General features: G+C 39.5%; 1 protein-coding gene across 22 annotated transcripts in view; it reads left to right on the top strand.

The window, feature by feature from the left end:
• The window catches only part of LOC103008269 (uncharacterized), a 252,917-nt gene that overhangs the window by 71,838 nt on the left and 160,422 nt on the right, over positions 1-20,657 (top strand). For 6 of the 22 annotated variants that reach the window (XM_057546285.1, XM_057546286.1, XM_057546284.1 and 3 more), the window contains one exon: positions 6,454-6,492. The exons of the other annotated variants lie outside the window; for them this stretch is intronic. In XM_057546285.1, coding sequence (XP_057402268.1) covers positions 6,454-6,492 — 39 coding nt within the window. The remainder of the gene's footprint in view (positions 1-6,453; positions 6,493-20,657) is intronic. 22 annotated transcript variants of the gene reach the window in all.

Genomic DNA, 20,657 nt, shown 5'->3' with positions numbered 1-20,657 from the left:
ATTTAAAAGCTTAATGTTCATTGAGAAGGAAGTTCTGTGCTGATAATAGAAATAGTCAAGAAAGTTTCTTGTTTTACTTAAAGAGATTTCCTGAGCTATTAAAACACATTGTACCACTTCACCTTTGACTCCATAAAGTTTACTAACAACTCAGTGAAAAGGAAATACACAAAACAAATACCCATACAGAAATGTTTACCTTCATTAGAAGTTAAATAAATCCAACTTAAAACAGTGATAAAGTACCATTTTTCATACATTAAATTACAAAGAAAAAGATGACACTTTCTAATATTCACCATTGGGTAATGACATGATAAATGTTGATACTCTTTTGTGAGACAGACTTTATTTTTTGACACTTAAAGGCTTTCCAAAAATAAATTTCTTCCAAAATAATTCACTTGAACATTGCAGGTTTTGGTGCACTATAAGAAATACCAAGTATTGAACAGAAGGGGTCAATTCACATTGTAAACTAAATCCCATCTTGGATACATGGTTGTTATCTAAAGCACGAATTTAACATGCCACTCCTGTTTAAAATCCTTTGACGGTTCCCCGTAATCTGCTGAGCAAAATCCAGTCTCTTTCTAGAGGCATTAAAGTCTTTGTCATCTTGGCCTGGACCTTTCCCCCTCTTATTTCCTGCCATTCTACCTGCATAATAAATCCTCTCCCGCCCTCACCCACTGAAACTCATCCCTCCAGAAGCTGGCCCCCAGTCTCTTCTGTAACATTGATTTTCTTCCCTCTTTCCTGGATCATTTGCAAATGCTTTACTTTCTCCCATCTCAAAAATTCTCTCTGGATCTCAGATACCCTCCAGCTACCATCCTATTCCTCTCCTTTTCTTTAAAACAAATTTTTTTTGAAAGAGTTGCCTAGGGAATTCCCTGGTGGTCCAGTGGTTAGAACTCCATACTTTCACTGCCATGGGCCCCGGGCTCAATCCCTGGTCAGGGAACTAAGATCCCATAAGCGGTGTGGCTTGACCAAAAAAACCCCAAAAAACAACAAAAAAAACACAAAGAGTTGCCTATATTTTATTGATGATTTGTCTCCAATTTCTCTCTTTTTTTCTCATTTTAAAATTTGTTTGACTCTTTATTATGGGAAATTTAAAAATAAACAGAGAATTGTGAAATGAACACCTGTATACCCATCATCCAGCTTCTACCAGATTATTTCAAAGCCAATAGCAATAACAGATATATGAGCATATTCTAAACAGCCTTTCAGGCTTACCATCCCACCAACTGCTCTTTTCAAAGTCAACAATGACCTTCACCTTAGTTACTTTGTGCAGTAAAATACACACAAACATATATTGTTCTGAAAACAAAGCAATAGCTTGGATTGAAAAATATACATATTTATTAAAAATGGAAAACACGGGAAGAAAAAAAATCAACAAATTCTACCACGTAAGAGGTAATCACTACTGACATTTTAGTGAATTTAATCCCAGATGTTATGTTCTGCAAATTAATATGTATTTTTAAAAGTAAGATTATACTTTTAAACCATCTTTTATCTTTAATGAGTTATGACATGCCTTTTGTGTTCAGTAAATTATAGGTCTAGATAACTTTTTAAGCTCTATAGCAGTCTGTCATTGTTATGTTTGTATGTTTTTGGGCCGCACCGCGTGGCATGTGGGATCTTAGTTCCCCGACCAGGGATGGAACCCACACCCCCTGCAGTGGAAGCGCGGAGTCCCAACCACTGGACCGCCAGGGAAGTCCCCATTTTTACGTTTTATAATTTATTCAAATAACTCTCTGTATTAGTACATTTTATATTCCAATTTTAACTCTCACGTACAGTATTTTAATGATCATCCTTATAAAGCATTTTTGTGCACATGTGCTGTATTTCTTCAGGATAAATTCCCAGAAGTGGAATTTTGAGTAGTACATGTTTATAAAGCTACAAAGCAATGCTTTTTCAAAAGTATAAGCATTTAATCTATAGGGTGCTAGCTGCAAAAGAAGTGTTCTTACTGGTAACAGGAGGTCATGGGGGGATACAAAGAAGGATTGAGAAAATGCAGTGCTTCTCCAAATCTTCTGCCATGTACCAAGAAGACTCTATGGTCAATGGTTGATGGGCCTGAGTTAGAAGTTTCCCCAAATCCCATATGCCTCTAATAGAGCAGAATAAACTTCATCTATAAGCAGCTTCAGATTCTCCAACTGACAACTTTTCAGGTCATGAAATCTTCCTGGCTCTTTGCTGAGGATGTATACTTGACTAATGGGAATGGAACATCAGAAACAAAACAGAGAATGAGCTAGTTTAGGACACAGATTTTCAGTTCCATATTTCACTTTCAAATTAATCTCATTAGTCATAATTTGTTTTACTTGTGGGGTCTTAAGAACACAGTCAAGTTTAAAAAATGGCTGAAGAAGATTTGAGAAAATATCAACAGTACCTTCAAAGAAAATCCCTAGACTTTAATACCATAAAAGTAAAATAGAAACAAAGACCAGAAGACATTCTCCAAAGAGCCTTTGAAATATAACCAGTTACCTGTTGAAGCCATCTAAGGAACTTTTCTTTGGGGAGGGAAAAACTAATTTTACTCAGGAAGAGGAAGCTGGATCTCAGTGCCAAGATCTAAGGTAAATGTGTTTTATATTTAAAAATACTAAAAGGAAGACAGGCTCTTACATTTCTGAGGAAATAAATAGTTTTCACAGAGCCTTTTCATTCCTCTAACTTAAATTCTGAAATGGCCTTCAAGTCTGAAATTGTGGAAAAGAACCTTAACACTGCCTTATGTCTGACTGTCTTCTAACACTGCCTTATGTCTCTAAGAAGTAGAGCCTAGTAAGGAAACATTTGCTCAGGGTTTACACAGATAGTCATTTCCATCTGCTTTCAGAGAAACCTCTTGAAATGAAGAATGTCAAACCAGCCTGGGCCATTGATTAGTGTAGTTTGAATAATAATAGTAACTTTAAAAAAATCAGTCACCAATAAATTACTGTTTCACTCTAATCACTGTCATTTCCAATACCTAAGTAACATTTTAAAAGTGGGACAGCCTACATGTTTTTTTGTAAATCACATTTTAGTGTAAGGGAGGTAAGAATTGGTGGGACTGGATTCTCTGTCTCTCAGTGTGCTTTGATTTTGAAATAATTCCTTTAATTCAGGATATAATGTGAGTTTCAATTTCTTGGGATAGATGGATTTTGGATTCAGTCTGGGGTTTAGATAAGATGTTCAGTGAATCTTGAGTGCTCAGTTTATACGAGCTGAGGAGTTGGTCTGATCCCCTAAAAAATGCTTTTTGTGGGGAGTGGTGAGGAGTTTCCTAGATTAGATATTATCAGGACCCAGCCAACCTTAGGATTCTCCTAGTCAATATACTGACTTCATGGTTGGGTGGGAAAACGAATGGCTGTGGTGGTAAATGCTGGGTCACAGTGGAGCGGTTCTCATATCATTGAAACTTTCTGATGGACCTAATGAGACCCAAGGCATAACTTTTCATAGAATTATAGGGCTAGTAGGTACTTCAGAAGTATTAATCTTCTTTTCACCCAGTGGAAGAATTTATTTTGCAGTATCCTAGAGAGATTGTTACTGAACTTGGGTTTGGCTACTTACTGCTCAAAAACCAATACTCGAGAGACAAGTGTTGGTTGGAAAGGAAAGCCTGCTTTATTCAGGAGGAGAGGAGGAGAAGGTGGACTCATCTCCAAAAACTAACTCTGAAGATTCTGCTCAACCATGAAAGTTTTTAAAGGGAGAATCCTGGGGGTGGGGGAGGGGAGGATGAGAGTCTTCATTATTTTTTACTGTGTGCAGACTTTCCCCTGATTGGTTGGTGGTGAGGTAACAGGGTGCTGCTCCAGAAATCTTGTGCTCAGCCTGAAGTTGCCATCCTCCATCTAGCTGGGAGTCTTAGTTCCCACAGAAGAACTCAAATATATTGTTATGTATATTCCTTCAGGAGGAACCAGGACCCTGTCCCAAGGCTGCACTAGTGTTTCTTGACTGCTCCTCCCTTGTCTCTGCGTCCCCTCCCTTCCCTGAGGAGCAACTGCTTGAATCAGCCCTTTGGGACTCAGGGAAGGTCAAGGAGGCTGAATGAAACCTATTTCTTACAAACAAGAAACAGGGGACATAGAAAGGATTTGTACCTGGGAGGACCCAACAGGGTCCTGCTCCAACTCAAGATGGTTATCCTCGACTCTTCTAATGAGAAACTTATTTATTTCATCATGAAGAATCCCATTGAACAGACTTACATTTTTTAAATGTATTTTTAATTACAAAATTTTAATAAAAATTTTCTAAGATGATAATGAGTTATATCTTTCTGAAATATCTAGCCAGTGTTTCTAGTTTTGAACTTTGTGGTGTTCTAGAATAAATCTAGTTCCTTTAAAAAAATTTTTTTTATTAAAAATATCTTTCAATATTTGGAGAAAAACTCTTGCCTCTCCCTGAGCCTTTCTCTGTTTTGCTCAAGAAACCTTTATCTAACATGATCTCCTTATGTTGTCCTTTGCCATTCTGAGGGGCCCTAGTTTATTCCTGTACCTTTTAATTTTTTTATTTTATTTATTTATTTATTTATTTATTTATTTATTTATGGCTGTGTTGGGTCTTCGTTTCTGTGCGAGGGCTTCCTTCAGTTGCGGTGAGCGGGGGCCACTCTTCATCGCGGTGCGCGGGCCACTCTTCATCGCGGTGCGCGGGCCTCTCACTGTCGCGGCCTCTCCTGTTGCGGAGCACAGGCTCCAGACGCGCAGGCTCAGTAGCTGTGGCTCACGGGCTCAGTTGCTCCGCGGCATGCGGGATCCTCCCAGACCAGGGCTCGAACCCGCGTCCCCTGCATTGGCAGGCAGATTCTCAACCACTGCGCCACCAGGGAAGCCCCTCCTGTACCTTTTTAATGTAATTTTGATGCTGAAAACTCAGCCTCTATGCACTAGTGCTGAATCAAAGCTTGAAGATAGTTTCGGGTGAAGTAGAAAAGAATAGCTTCATTGCTTTGCCAGGTAAAGGGGGACACAGCGGGTTCAACCCCTCAAAAACTGTGTGTCCCAACCTCGGGGGATTTGGTGAGGAGTTTTATAGCAATGGTTCAAGGGAAGTGTTGTTGATAAGGATCAGGGTGTGTGCAGGGCCTGCATTCCTTTAATCTGGCCTCAGCTGGTCTCCTGATAAGCTTGTGTGGTTCTAGAGGTTATCAAACTATGACCTTTTCTCTGGAATGAAGAACCTTTCGTCAAGTAGTTCATCTTCCATTTGTTGGGGGGATCTTAGTTGTGCAGAAGAGCTCAAAGATATTGTTATGTGTATCCCTGGAGGTGGAACCAGGACCCTGCCCCAAGTCTGCACTATTGTTTATTGACTGCTTCTCCCTTGTTTCTGCATTCCCTCCGTTCCCTGATATTCAACTGTTTGAATCTGCCTTTTGGAACTCAGGGAATGTCATGGAGGCTGAAGGCTATTCCCTACAAACAAGAAATGGGGGACACAGCAAGGCTTCCATACCCAGGAGCCCCACAGGATCCTGCTCGGTTTCAATGTCAAAACCAGAAAACAAGGCTTTTCCAGTAGCTAGGAACTCATTCAGGATCATATCGTTAAAAAACAGAATTCAACTAAGTAAATTTTAAAGATCTTATTGGTTTTATTCTGCGATTCATGAATTGGGCATCTTTCAAGCTAGCTGAGAGAAAGGTGTTCCAAAGAGCTGTATAAGGTAAGAGAAGTTATAGGCAGAAGGGAGCAGAAACAAGGAAGTTACACTAGGCAGAAAGCAGATTGGTTATTGCAAAGTTACTTTCTTTATAGGGAATGACAAGGGTCTATCAAGCAGACTACCTACTAGTCTGATCATGGGATTCCTGATTAACTGGTTTAAGATTCCATTTCTGTGAGAGCTAAAACTATAAGTTTCAGTTTGGTGATGTGGGGCTTAGTATAAGTGACTTCATGTTGGGCCTGTTGTATTGCCTTTAATAATATTAAATATTTGTTGCTGTCATATATGTGTGTCTGTGTATGCTACAGATATATTTATTAGTAGTTGATCTAATAGAGCCAAGTACTGATTTTTATCCTGCTAATTTCACTAAGTTGTAGGGGAACTGAATTTGCCACCCTAAAATATGTCTCTTTGGCATATTAATTATTTTAAGCTGGTTATTTTCTGAGAGGGCAGACATGGGAAGGGCTCTGAGAACAAAGTAGGAGTTGCCCTTTTGTAAGAAACATTTACATTTGTAAAGGAAATCTCCATTTGTAAGGGTGCCTCCCTCTCTATACCAGGTAGAGGAGAAGGATCAAATCTCTAGAAACTCTTATGAAAAGAGAAGGCAATGACTTAAATCTGCATCACAATCACCCTTGTTTACTGTGACTTCTCTGGTAACTTCCCATAACTGACTTTCTTTACCCGACATCCTCTTTTGTCTTTAGCTGAAGATGGTATTGAAAGTGAGGGCTTTGGCCATTTTGGTGAGTTACTCAATTTTCCTGGGTATTTACCATGTATACATGTTATTAAACTTTTGTTTGGTTTTTCTCCTGTTCAGTTTGTCTCATATCAGTTTAATTCTTAGACCAGTCAGAAGAACCTAGAAAGGTAGAGGAAAATTTCTTCCTCCCCAGCAAAGTAAATGTCTCTGCTTTTCCTGTCTGGCATTGTAAGCAGATAAGTTAGGGGGTGCCAGGAGAAAGAGAACCAGGAATGGCTTTCTTGACATAAAAGAAGCCATTTTGGCCTAAAGCATTTTGTGATCTAAGCCTGGCTGCAATGCTTGCCCTTGAATAGGTGTCAGTAATTAATGATCTTAAGGGAACAAAGGAATGCAGGAATGGAGAAAAGGCAGTCAAATAATAGTGCAGTGATCGAGCAGAGTCCTAGTTTCCCCTTAAGGGATATACGTAATAATATACCTTTGAGTTCTGTGGGAACTAAGGCTCCCACCCAAGTGAGAATAGAATGAAGATATTGACCCTCCTGACTTCAGTCAACTAAAGCTTGGACCCTGTTGACCTTCGCCCCAATTCTATGCAGAATTCTCCTCTGCTGAAGCCCCTGAATGAATATGCACGTACCCTTAGCTTAAAACTTCCCCAGTTTTGCAGTCCAGGGAGACACTGCTTTGGGAAAGATCCCCGGTGTTCTCCTTACTTGCTGCAAGTAATAATAAATCCTTCCTTCTCTCAGTCTTTGGCTTGGTTGTGTCTGTTGGCTCAACACCCACCAAGAGGTGAACCCAGTTTTGGGGTAACAGCAAGAGGCAAAGATGCAGTTGATTTTTAAAAGTTCACTTTTTCTGATTAGATAAATAACACATGTGGTAAATATTCAACTATTACAGAAATGTTGATTTAGAATGTGAACCTTGTCTGTAATCTCTCTCCTCCACATAACAGTGTAAGCAACTGGTAAATACAACATTACAGATGTGTTCTCCTATGTATTTATATTTAGTAGCACATATAGGAAGAGGACTCATTAAGAGCTTGGGCTTTGAAGTCTGGTGTTCTTAAATTCTGACTCTGCCATTCACTAGCTGATGCTCTGTTTCCTCATTTCTAAAGGGATGATAATAATATGCCTACCTTATCAAGGTGTTGGGAATAGTCAATGAAATGACACATAAGACGCTTTGTACACATGGCTTACATTAAGTTTTCATATAAAGTTAGCCAGTTTTTATGCTTATGTAATATGTATGATGTATTGTTGATGAAAATTCAATTAACAATCAAGATAAGAAGAACAAAAAAAGAGAATTTTATTTGAGCTGAGCTAAGGATTATAACCTGGGAGACAGACTCTCAAAAGCTCTGAGGACTCTTCCATTGGTCAAGAGTTAGAAATGCAGTTTCATACATTTTTGAGACAAAGAATTATGTATCACATTGACAGGTTAACATTATACATAAAGTTCATCAGAGATGTTTTGTTCAGGTATACACGTATAGAGCGAGATTTTAGGTCAATGCAACCCCTTGTATAGGATGAGAAAGAAACAATAATCTTAAAATTACAATGCTGGTGTCAGAATGTTGCAGGAAGAGGGACCCCTTCCAGGGCCTGAGAGTGGGCTCTTGTCTAACACTCAGAAATGAGTTGTCCTAGGAGACACACTTGCTGACAAAGCAAAATACTTTATTGGGAAGGGGCGCCCAGGCGGAGAGCAGCAGGGTAAGGGGCCCCAGGAGAACTGCTCTGTCATGTGGCTTGCAGTCTCAAGTTTCATGGTACTGGGGTTCGTTTCCAGGTTGTCTCTGGCCCATCATCTTCCTTGGCCCGTATTTGGTCTGACTCAGGGTCCTTTCTGGTGGTGCGCGCATCTCTCAGCCAAGATGGATTCCAGTGTGAGGGTTTCTGGGAGGTTGGCAGGGCGTATCATCTCCCTCCTCCTTTTGGCCCCTCCCGGATTCTTCTGGGTGAGTTTTACAAGGCATACTACCGGCTGCCGTGTCCTCCCTCCTTTCAGGCCCTCCCAAATTCTCTCAGTTTTTGGAGGCAGCACCGTGTTCCCTGTCCGGACCTCTTATCACGAGACAGCTCATGCAAGTGGTTATCGTCATGCCTGGCCAACGTGGGTGGGTTCAGTCCACAGTTCCCTAAGGAGAAGACAGGGACCATTTCTCTCCAAGTTGCTTACACCCTCCTGCCCTGAGGAGGTCTGGTTAATATACATGCAGGTGCACACGGCACACTGGGAAAGGCCTACCACAAAGCAGGGCATGTGGAGGCCTGTTGTGTGTGTTTTATTTGCTTTTTTATAAATTTTATTTATTTATTTATTTATTTATTTATTTATTTATTTATGGCTGTGTTGGGTCTTCGTTTCTGTGCGAGGGCTTTCTCTAGTTGCGGCGAGCGGGCCTCTCACTATCGGGGCCCCTCTTGTTGCGGAGCACAGGCTCCAGACGCGCAGGCTCAGTAGTTGTGGCTCACGGGCCCAGTTGCTCCGCGGCATGTGGGAACCTCCCAGACCAGGGCTCGAACCCGTGTCCCCTGCATTGGCAGGCGGACTCTCAACCACTGTGCCACCAGGGAAGCCCTGTTGTGTGTGTTTTAATTCTGACTTTGATTTTTCTGCTGTAGAGAAATTCGTGATTTTTCCTCATCAGTATCAATGTGATAGATATGAGAATTATAGAGAATTTTGTTTTTTCCTATTTAATCATATCCACCTTGAAATTCTTTTCATATTACAAGTATTCCCCACTTTTTGAAAGTTTGCTTTATGTCACTTAGCTTTTACGAAAGACCTACATTAGCAGCTGTATTGTTAACCAAAAGAAATCTGAAGAGGATTTTTGCTTTTATGAAAAAAGGAGAAAAGTGACAATAGCGGTCAGCATTTGTTCAGCAGTGAGACTTTCCGGGGCAGCAAGCACCCTGAACAGTGGGAGTGACACCACCAAGCTCCTTCCCCCAGAAATGCACTCAGCATCTCAGCGTCAAGCTGCCATAGCTTTGAACTGTGTCTGTGGGCATCTGTGCCTTAACTTGATTTATTTTGTGCACCCATTAGCAAGATGTGTCCTAAGGTAATTGCTTCTTCACTTTACTCCATTTTGGCTTATGACAAGTTTCATAGGAATGCTCTACTTTCAGATAGCAGGGGAAACTATATTATATATCCAAATAATATACTATATATATATTAATAGTGTAGGCATTCAGAAGAGAATTCCCCAAATGTGCCACTTTTGCATGAGGATTATTTTGAGCTAAAGGCAATGAGACCCTTCATGTTCAAGAGAAACTACTGCCCTTCCCTCAACTACCTAGAAGAAATTAAATTGGGGATTTTTCCCAGAAGAAAGTTATTTGGGAGATACATTTTATCTAAGAGACCCCATGTATATGGCAGGGAAAACATCTAACAACCCAACATCTGCTCTCCTTATCGTCCTGTGAATGACCCTCCTGCCCTTAGAAGCCCCAGGCCCCCATCCCATTCCTTAGCTCAGGATGGCATATATGTCTCATTTTACCTTTCTGTTTCAAAACCCCTCGTGTATGTGAGTTTCCCATATGGATGAAAATAAATTTAATTTTCTCCTGTTAATCTGTCTCTTGTTAATTTAATTCTTAGACCAGCCAGAAGAACCTAGAATGGTAGAGGAAAGTTTTCTTCCTCCTCAACAATTATAATTAGCAATTTCTATCACATTCTTTTAATGGTTGCACAATGTTGCCGGTAATACTATAATACTGTATACATGTACCTCACTTTATAAACAAAGCTTATCCAGTGGGCATTAACTGTAGTCCCAGTGGTATGTGGAAGGTTGTTTATAGCAGCTCGTAAGAGCTTATTGTCACATCTCCTCCTAACTCTGTGCCCAGCTGACATCATGTTGGTAGCTTGAAACCAGCCATGGTAGGGGTACGTATACCATGGAAATTGGCAAATACTGCATGAGGATCACCTTCCTTTTCCCCACCTTCACCTCCACCCCACCATTTACAAGTACACCCCTGTGTTGTTCTCAATTTTTTTAAAAAAATTAATTAATTAATTTATTTATGGCTGTGTTGGGTCTTCGTTTCTGTGCGAGGGCTTTCTCTAGTTGCGGCAAGCGGGGGCCACTCTTCATCACGGTGCGCGGGCCTCTCACTATCGCGGCCTCTCTTGTTGCGGAGCACAGGCTCCAGACGCGCAGGCTCAGTAGTTGTGGCTCACGGGCCCAGTTGCTCCGCGGCATGTGGGATCTTCCCAGACCAGGGCTCGAACCCGTGTCCCCTACATTGGCAGGCAGATTCTCAACCACTGCGCCACCAGGGAAGCCCCTCAATTTTTTGTTATAACATATAATTAACATATATATTTGCACACTGGTCGGGGTATTTCCAAAGAAATATCCTTAAAAAAAAAAAAGAAAGAAAGAAAAATTCTCCACCCCAAAACAAAACAACAAATACTCCGTGTAAAATGTTTTTAATTTATTCCTGCCGGTAGTTACTTCCTTCCTCCCACCAGGTAATGAATCAGAAACTGAAGGAAAGTGGTTTGACCTCTTTTTAGGACGTCCTTCCTCTCTTCTGCCGGATCCCACTGATGCTATTCCTTGTTTCAAGGAATTAGGGTAGCTTGGCATTAATATTGTCATTACTTTCAATTAATGTAATGTTCACAGAAAGGCTTGATTCAAATCTTCTGCCTTTAGAAATAACTATTAGATGTTCACTGGGGAGAAAAAAAAAGATGGTGTTCCAGACATATTTCCCTTCAGTTTTTTCCTTCTTTAAGTGGATGGGTCATGGAGGGGAGGTGAAAGGAGATGCAAATTTGTACCCTTACTAAATTCTGCCCCCATTCTTATTACAATGAGAAAGTTGCTAATCACATCACAAAACAAACTTCTTTTGCTTTAGTCTCTGAACACAAAGTGGGCTTGTAAAACGCAGATTCGTTCTTAAAGGTACAAAGAGATATACAATGGAGAAGATCTGTCAAGGAAACATAAGGCGGGCTAATCAAAGATGAACAAAGAAGAAAGTAAGCTAATCCCCTGAGGTCACTGCTGTCACCACCTCCCTGCCCTCCACCCCACGCAGGAAGGCGTTGTAAAAGCAGCATAGAATGGAATGAAATGGCTGGTTTGTGCTGAATGGTTTTGTGCTATTCATACTTACCCTACTTATTTTGAAAAACTCAGATAATTCACTTGACAGTTTTAGATAGAGTTGTCACTTAGGGGTAAAAAGGAGGAAGAAGAAAAGCCTAGGATCTAGGATCTGGAGTAAGTCTGGCTGAGCAGCCTGAAAGGAACGGGGACCAGGATAGAAAAGAATATGTTGAAACCTCATTTGCATATCAGGGCTGCACAGTGCATTGACTTAGTTACAACCTAAAGTACACAGTGCAGTTTTAATAAGAACACAGTTATATAGTTTATAACAAAATTCCAAATTAAAATCTTCAAATTTTAGAGAACAAAAATATGAAAGCGACCGAGTATACAGAGTCTTATTTTAAGTGAACATGAGAGCAGCTAGAGGGGGAAAATAGAAAGAAAAACGAGTAATTTCATTGACTATTTCTTAACATCATAGGATGCTTCCACAAGGGCATCGCAGACCTTTACGTGAGAAGTTAAGACCTCCCTGTTTTCCCTCCTGTTTTTATATTGAGATTAATGTGATTTTTGTTCTCATAAAGCGAAAACAGATTTTGTTAAAAAATTATGTTCTCTGCTTCTAAGTGCTTGGAGAGCAAAATACTTGAAGTCAGAGTGTGTTTACTCTGGACTGAGGTGAGTACAGAATTGTGAAAAAGGTTGAAGAAGTTAGAAAATTGCTGAGCACTAAAATTGTATTCTTCTCCAGGCAATGCTAATGAGGACTTGGTTGTACATAGATTTTGAGGAAACCAACGTGGACCTGAAATGCTACTTACAACGTGAAAAAAAGTTGACTTTAACCGAACCATTTTTTGTTTGCACTTGTAACGTTTCAGACTTACCTTTTGTTTCCAGCCCATGAAGTCTCATCCCCGTGATCCTTTAGCAAGCTGAGCGACCTCCAACAAAACTCAGTCACAGGTGGCGTTTAAATAAGCAGGAGAACTTTTATAGGGCTGTCGTTTTTTGACTGTAGTTACCTATTACCAGCACTTATTACTCCTGTAAATAAATATAGAAGGTGCTTTGGCCATGGCTTGAGTGGGTGAGATTTTCTAATATCTCTCCAGGTAGCTGCTGGGATCAGGGCAATCCTTAGCAAATCAAAGCTGGTAAAAGCAGAGGGATGCCGAAAATATTTGTAAGATGTCAACTACAAGTTTTCTTCATCAGTTTGTGGCAGTGACAGTTCCTGAACGATTCTCCTGTGTCCATGGAGAGTAAACCAAGTCCTGTATGGTTGCAGGAATAGCATGGTTATGCCATGTGACTAGTACAACTCTTTTAAGTGGGGACTGCTTCCTCTGTTTCCTGGCTAGTGTGTATTTCAGGTACTTTCTTTTGGGTTTTCTTCTACACCCTTTTGGCATAGTTTTCTTTGACTTTAAGGTGTGCTTATTTTGAATGTGAATAACAGTTAGCATCTATGATGATAAAGATACTGCAAGAAGGCATGAAACGGCCAAAGTAAACAGAGCTGTGGCCATCTCTAGTGGACTAATCACAGCTCTAATGAAATCATAGTCTTGTAGTTTTAGGCTGAGAAGTTTGCCAATGAGTTAAAAATGCACAATTGCTCCTTTTTCTTCCTATCATATAACCGACGATATTGTTGTCCTGACACACACACACACACACACACACACACACACACACACACACACACACACACACACACACACACACACACACACACAGTCCTGAGCACCTTAGTCGTTTGAATAGTCCTCCCTTGTTCCAAATAAAGGGAAGTTTTCCAGCTTTCCATCAGCTGTTCTGCCTGCTTTTCATGCTGGCTAAACAGGATTGAATGTGGCTGGTGTTAGTATTGGTGTTCAGGGCTGTTGGCTTGCATGTTTTTTTTCCATTATGCTTCCCAGCTGCTTTCATATTTCCAAGATCTTCGGAGCAATATCACTTCACAAAAAATAAAATAAAATCTTTCCTCGCTGCTCATGATGTGTGGGAACGGGAAAAGGAGTTTAAATTCTCTGGCATTTGAGTGATCCTAGAGGTCCTTTTTTGTGTCTACTATGTATAAAAAGTTTATGGCATTTCATTGGAACAATGAAGAAATAGTTCTAAAGAAGAATTCCATTTTTCTGTTTTTTGTTGTATAGAATTAATAAAGAATTTAACTAACACAAACAAAACTGCCCTGAAAACTGAATTTAAACCGTGGGCATAGAAACACTATCAAGCTATTTCATAGGATGGATACTGACCACGGCTACCCTTTCCTGATCTTTTCCTGTGGGCCGGTCACTGAGTTTTATATACACGACAATCTCTGCACTTCCTAACAGTAGTGGGAATTGGCTATGAATTATGATCTTCATCTTCCTCACGAAGAAAAAAGACAGGCTGGGAGAGATGCAATAACTTGTCCATAGCCTTAAAGACAGTAGGTATGTAATGATTTACTTATTTATAAAATATAAATATAAAAATAAAAATAATAAAACTAATCTTAAGCAATAAAATGCTATTAAAAAGATGGGTTTGAGAGTGTGAAACATTCTGGAGAGGAATGTATTTTCCTGGAAGGGAACAGCAGTCATTCTCAGGGGCCTCTCGCACAGCCTCACATTTGGGCAAACAGATGCTTTTATAAAAGAAGTGTTTGGATCTTTAGTTCATGGCTCGAGTAATGTCTTTCTCTGGTCAGAAATTAGACCCTTAAATGCATAATGTTCTTTCCTGTGTTCTCAGGTTTTGAGTGGACAATTTGGGGTGTCACATACATTAATTAGTGTATGATCTTCTGGACTCTGCTGGAATCCAGTTTAACTCTGAAGCCAGTTCTTCTGAAAAGCAGCATTTCCTCTTTTGAAAATACTTAACCTAATTTTAATTTAAATTGGGAGATTTTACCTTTTAGTCACTTTATGTGCCTTTACTATATCTCCTCCCTCCCCCCCAGACCTGACCCTGACAGGTTTACTCATCTGTTGAACTACAGTACACATCTCCCTACCTGAGGCTCACTTTTGGGAAACAAAATCTTTCAGTCAATATGTTATGGAGATTTTCTGGCCTGTACAAATACTGGGACATTGCATATTTTTAAGCTAGAGCACTACTTATTTTTCTGAATGTGCTTTGAACTGGTGTACGAATGTTTGCTAAGGGATGAATTGAATCCTCCAGGAGCTTAAAGCAGCCTCTGTATGTGCAGTGGTCACATGATATTAAGGCATCTACCATGAGGAGGAAAAAAGTGACTAGAAAATGGTCAGCAGTGCTAGGACACACTGGAATTCAGGGATTATGGTTTATTTGTTTCTGTGTTCCCTGAACACAAACTCTTCCTGCCTGATGTTAGCATGTGCTTGTTTACTTTTTAATTGAATAAATGAAAGTAAAAGATTTTTCGAGTAGCAAACCAGGAAATACTTTGACAATAAATTTCCTGATTAAGTTATATGTTGGTACATATTGCCATTACTTTATTATTAATACACATTTTTTATTTTTTAAAAAGCTACTGAACAGCCAAATACAAGGTAGAATGTAATATCTTAATTTTTTATTCTCTCCAAATGAATTTTATATAAATAATGTGAAGTTTTCCTCCTTTCTGAGCCATAATACGATTCCACATCACATATGAAATTTCTTGTCCCTCACATTAAGGCCTTGCAAAATTAAATAGTGAAGTGACAGTAGTTGAGCATATAGTAGCCTGAAATGGTAAGTAAAATAGCTAATCTTGATCTTATTAAAATGATTAATTTGTTGCTATTAGAAAAATTTTAACTACTTTATGCCTCAAAATCATCACAAAAATGTCTTTGGAATTACTCTGTCATTACCATATATGATGGTGATAACCACATTTTAATAGATCTTTCCTTTGTATTTTTAAAAACTCATTTAATTTTCAGTTTCACGCTATACATATGGTTGATTTTTAAAATGACAGGCTTTTGCAAGGTGAGCTGCAGCTAGGGTTAGAGACTTCAGTGCATGTGTGTTTTCATTTGTTACAACTCCATGCTCTTATTTTCATTAGCTATTTGGCATTTCTATTCCAGGAACTGTTGATTTTAGCTATCAGGTTATCAGTTATAGAATTTGAGTTTGTATCCTTTTTTTTTTTTTTTTGCTCATGAGTCCTCACAAATCTAGTTTAAAACAGTCATTTTGCAGATAGGAACAAAAGCACGGTGGTTTATTTGATAAATTATCAAAGCCTGGAAATTAAAAAGAAATTAAAGATATTTAAATTAAAAACAGTAGATTTCCATTAGTAAGCTTTGTGATATTAATATAATCTAGTAACATTTATTGTGAACCCCCTGACCCTGACAGAAACTCATTTTTTATTATTATTATTTTTGTTTTATTTATTTATTTATTCTTTTTTTTGTTGACAGTCATTTTATACTGAAGTTAAAATAGAATGTATTCCTAGGTTCAGATAAATCCAGTTCTCAATGATATTTTATTCAGATTATACTCATCATGCTTTCAAAGAAGAAATAAATCATCACAGTTCTTCCATCAAAGTCAAATAAATGAATGAATATTTTACCACCAAGTTGACTATTTGATATATTCCTTTAAGACAAAACCCAAAGCAATACACAGAAGCCTCAATAAATTTACTAGTCAATTTACTGCCTGTCTCTATAGATGCTTTAAACAGTCTTTCCTAAATTACTGAGGAAAAATGTGGAGTCTATTGACCAAATTCCCAAACCTTCTGCCACTCATTTAAGAGACACTAAACCAATGATATGAGGTTTATTTAACCATTGTTCCCTGCCACCATCAATAACTAAGAAAGATAAGTAAACATTGATAAGACATCAGAGGGCCTTTTACAAGTGTCTGAGTTCTTGGAAAAGCTTCAGGACCAGTAGAAGAGAAAGAAAACTCTTCTTCTCCTCCCCCTCCCCTTCTTCCCTCCTCTCCACTCCTCCCTCTCTCCCTCCTCCTCCTTGATATCCATGAGTACACCTGTTTTTCAGGTGGATGAGGGGCTTGGTTTCTTTAGATGCACTTCCAATTCAAGAGATCAAACAATGTGAGGTCCCTTTGCTAAACTTGGTGCAGGGTAATGACAGACAGATTTTGCAATAGGCTCAAGTCAGCCTTCACACACTGGCTGGTTACCCACACCTCCTCATTCCCACACGTGAGCCTGGCAGACGTTTCCCCATCTGAGTCTCTCACTGTCTGCCATCATGTTGCTGCTCTTTCATAGGATACAGATTCAGGTGTATTACAAGTTAAAACCCTGCCACGTGTGAATGTTAGCTTTACCTATCAGCAGGAAATTCAAATAGAATTTACCGGGGATTTATGCAAAACATAGGTCACTGGCATCTCTGAAAAAGTGCCTTGAATGATGATTAGGCAAAGAGGGACGGAAGAGCGTTTCAGGCAGAAGGTGGGCAGAGCCTAGGGCGTGCCAGGGACTTCAAGATGGTCAGGGGGCCAAGACCAGGAGGGAAGGTGAGCATGGTCTGAGATGGAGGAGGAGACCTCACAGGCACGGATTTTGTAGGGCTTTGCTGGCTGACTCAAGGAGTTTTAGCTTCGTCATGAACATGGTGGAAAGATACTGAAGAGTTTTAAGGTGTGTCTGTTGTGGGTTAGAGGATGTCTGTGGGTGGCTGGGTTGACTGGAAGTAGGGTGAGTGCTGACAAAGTTTTGAGCAGATCACTCCGATTCCACGGTGGAGGACAATGGGAAGAGAGCCGGCGCTGCTGGGAGACGCCCTTCTGTGTCTGGCGAGAAGTGAGTGTAGCCGGGACTCAGGTGGTGATGCTCCAGGCAGGAGGAGTGGATGCATTAGATCTCTAAGGTCCTGGGAGTTTCAAAAGTAGGTGAAAAGACAAAGGAAAGTCGTTTGATGAGTAATGGAAAAAATACTGAAGAGAAACTGGGAATGATTAGGATTTTTTTTTGGTATGTGGCATGAAGCCTAGTTTTTAATGTGAAGTTTCTAATCTCTAATGCACAAGAGGCAAAATGTTATAATTCAATTTAGGAAACCTGGAAAAAATATCTAACTCAAATCAGTTTCTATCCAACAACATATTATACTGAGAAATTAAGATGAATGTTCTTTTTAGACAGTTAATTTTAAATATCTTATATCATTAGGCCAAGGAAGATATATTGTTGTATTTGTAGCAATAGTTTAATTGGAATACTTAATCAGAATTACAGATCCTCTTTTTTGAATTCTTTTTTTACAGCGTGATACTATGATACAATTGGTGAAATTACTCTTATTTGACCCATAACATTAAGGAAAGTGCAAAGTTGAGAAGCCTGTATAAGTTGGTCTACGGGGTGCTGACATGTGTTCTCCATGCCGTCTAAGTTGTTTAGAGTTTTGTTAATTAAACCACAGTAAGAATAGCAGCAACAACAAAGTGACTTGTGCTTTTGGGGTTTTTTCCTAAGTGTAAAGAAATTTTTTCTTAATAAAAAAGTGTGTGCTGTGCTGACAAGTCATCACTCAGTTCCTGCATTGTGCCTTTAAGAAGGACTAGCTTCCTTTCTTTTTTTCTTTCTTTCTTTCTTTCTTTCTTTCTTTCTTTCTTTCTTTCTTTCTCTCTCTCTCTCTTTTTCTTTTTCTTTCTCTTTCTTTCCCTTTCTTTCTTTCTCTCTTTCTTTCCCTTTCTTTCTTTCTCTCTCTTTCCCTTTCTTTCTTTTTCTTTCTTTCTCTCTCGCTTTCTTTCTTTCTCTCTTTCTTCCTCCCTCCCTCCCTTCCTTTCTTTCTTTTTTTTTTTTTTTCTTGTTAAGACATGGAACTGATTCCAGGACTGTCAGGGAGACAATGAGCATCTTCTATTTCTTTCTAGAAAACTCCAAGGTCATCCTCTCTTTTCCAGACTTTTATTTAAAGTGCGTCTGTTGAAAACATAAGCTGTTTTATTATTTCTTCTTTTTTGTCTTTTTTTTTTTTTTTGGCTGCACCGTACAGCTTGCGGGATTTTAGTTCCCCGACCAGGGATCACACCTGGCCCCTCGGCAGTGAGAGCGAAGAGCCCTAACCTCTGGACTGACAGGGAATTCCCTTTTCTGTCCTTTTGAAATGCACATATTTTCACCTCCCCGCCGCTCCCCTCTCCTCCCCTCCCCTCGCCTCTCCTCCCCACAGCCGTGCTTCTGGTCCGAGGACCTGTAAGGCAATTCTGAGTCCTTTGCTCAAAAGATGTTGGTTGACCCTCCATGGCTGCCACCTTAGGGACCTCTACAGTCAGGGCTCTGCTGCTTTTCATGTGAACCCTCAAGGAGCAATTCGAGTCTCCTCTGCCATGTATTAAGAGAGTTACTAATTCTTTCGAAGAACCTAGGTAATATTGTGAGATATTCATTCAAGCAACACTTCCCACCCCCAAACATGCACAACTGCCTAAGATCCTAAAATCCTGCCTGGAATGTTTCCAAGGAACTGGGTGAGGGGGCACAGAAACCCCAAGATTAAACCTCTGAGGTTGAAATTTTCATCAATTCCCCTATAAATGTAAATTTGTGGTCTGAGGTGTATGGATTTCTATCCACACCTACAAATTTTTTATTTATGATTTTTGAGCCAATTTCTACCTCTCCTTTGGAAAATACCATTTTCCTCACTGAAAGGTCATTTGAAATTTTCAGTGTGAGTAGGAAGGTTCTTCTTATTTCGTTAATAATTTGACTACTTTACTAATTAAAGTCATTTAAAATTTTTTAGTTTCTGAATTTAATTTCTTTTTAATTAAAAAATTTTTTTTATTAGAGTATGGTTGGTTTACATTGTCGTGTTAGTTTCTGTTGTACAATGAAGTGAATAAGCTATATGTATACATATATCCCGTCCCTCTTGGACCTTCCTCCAAGCCCCCGCATCCCACCCATTTAGGTCATCACAGAGCACCGAGCTGATCTCTCTGTGCTATACAGCAAGTTCCCACTCACTATCTGTTTTACACATGGTAGTGTATTTATGTCAAACCTAATCTCTCAATTCGTCCCACGCTCCCTTTCCCACGCCATGTCCACATGTCCATTCTCTATGTCTGTATCTCTGTTCTTGCCCTGCAAATAGGTTCATCTATACCATTTTTCTAGATTCCACATATATGTGTTAATATACAATATTTGTTTTTCTCTTTCTGATTTACTTCACTCTGTATGATAGACTCTAAGTCCATCCACATCTCTACGAATGACCCAGTTTTGTTCCTTTTTGTGGCTGAGTAATATTCCATTATATATTTGTACCACATCTTCTTTATCCATTCCTCTGTTGATGGACATCTAGGTTGATTCCATGTCCTGCCTATTGTAAATAGTGCTGCAGTGAATATTGGGGTACATGTGTCTTTTTGAAGTCTGGTTTTCTCAGTGTATATGCCCAGGAGTGGGATTGCTGGGTCATATGGTAGTTCTATTTTTAGTTTTTTAAGGAACCTCCATACTGTTCTCCATAGTGGCTGTATCAATTTACATTCCCACCAACAGTGCAAGAGGGTTCCCTTTTCTCCACACCCTCTCCAGCATTTATTGTTTGTAGATTTTTTGATGATGGCCATTCTGACCAGTGTGAGGTGATACCTCATAGTAGTTTTGATTTGCATTTCTCTAATAATTACTGATATTGAGCAGCTTTTCATGTGCTTCTTGGGCATCTGTATGTCTTCTTTGGAGAAATGTCTATTTAGGTCTTCTGCCCATTTTTGGATTGGGTTGTTTGTTTTTTTAATATTGAGCTGCACGAGCTGTTGATATATTTTGGAGATTAATCCCTTGTCCATTGCTTTGTTTGCAAATATTTTCTCCCATCCTGAGGGTTGTCTTTCCGTCTTGTTTATGGTTTCCTTGCTGTGAATTTAATTTTTTAAAGTCTTCTGCCATCTGGCCTCTAATTACTTGTCCTTTCTGAAGCTTTGTATGAGCACTGACGAGCCCCCGCAAGCGTTCTCTTGCATCGATGTCTCAAGGCAGGAGAGACTCCATAGAACAGGACTTCCTAGATTTGGCAGCATGGCAGAGTCTCCTGGACTTTGCAAAA

The sequence above is a fragment of the Balaenoptera acutorostrata genome, chromosome 5 (genome assembly GCF_949987535.1).
Source record: "Balaenoptera acutorostrata chromosome 5, mBalAcu1.1, whole genome shotgun sequence".
NCBI classification, from domain to species: domain Eukaryota; kingdom Metazoa; phylum Chordata; class Mammalia; order Artiodactyla; family Balaenopteridae; genus Balaenoptera; species Balaenoptera acutorostrata.
The sequence above is the reverse complement of the archived record's forward strand: the minus strand, read 5'-3'. Positions and strand labels throughout refer to the sequence as shown.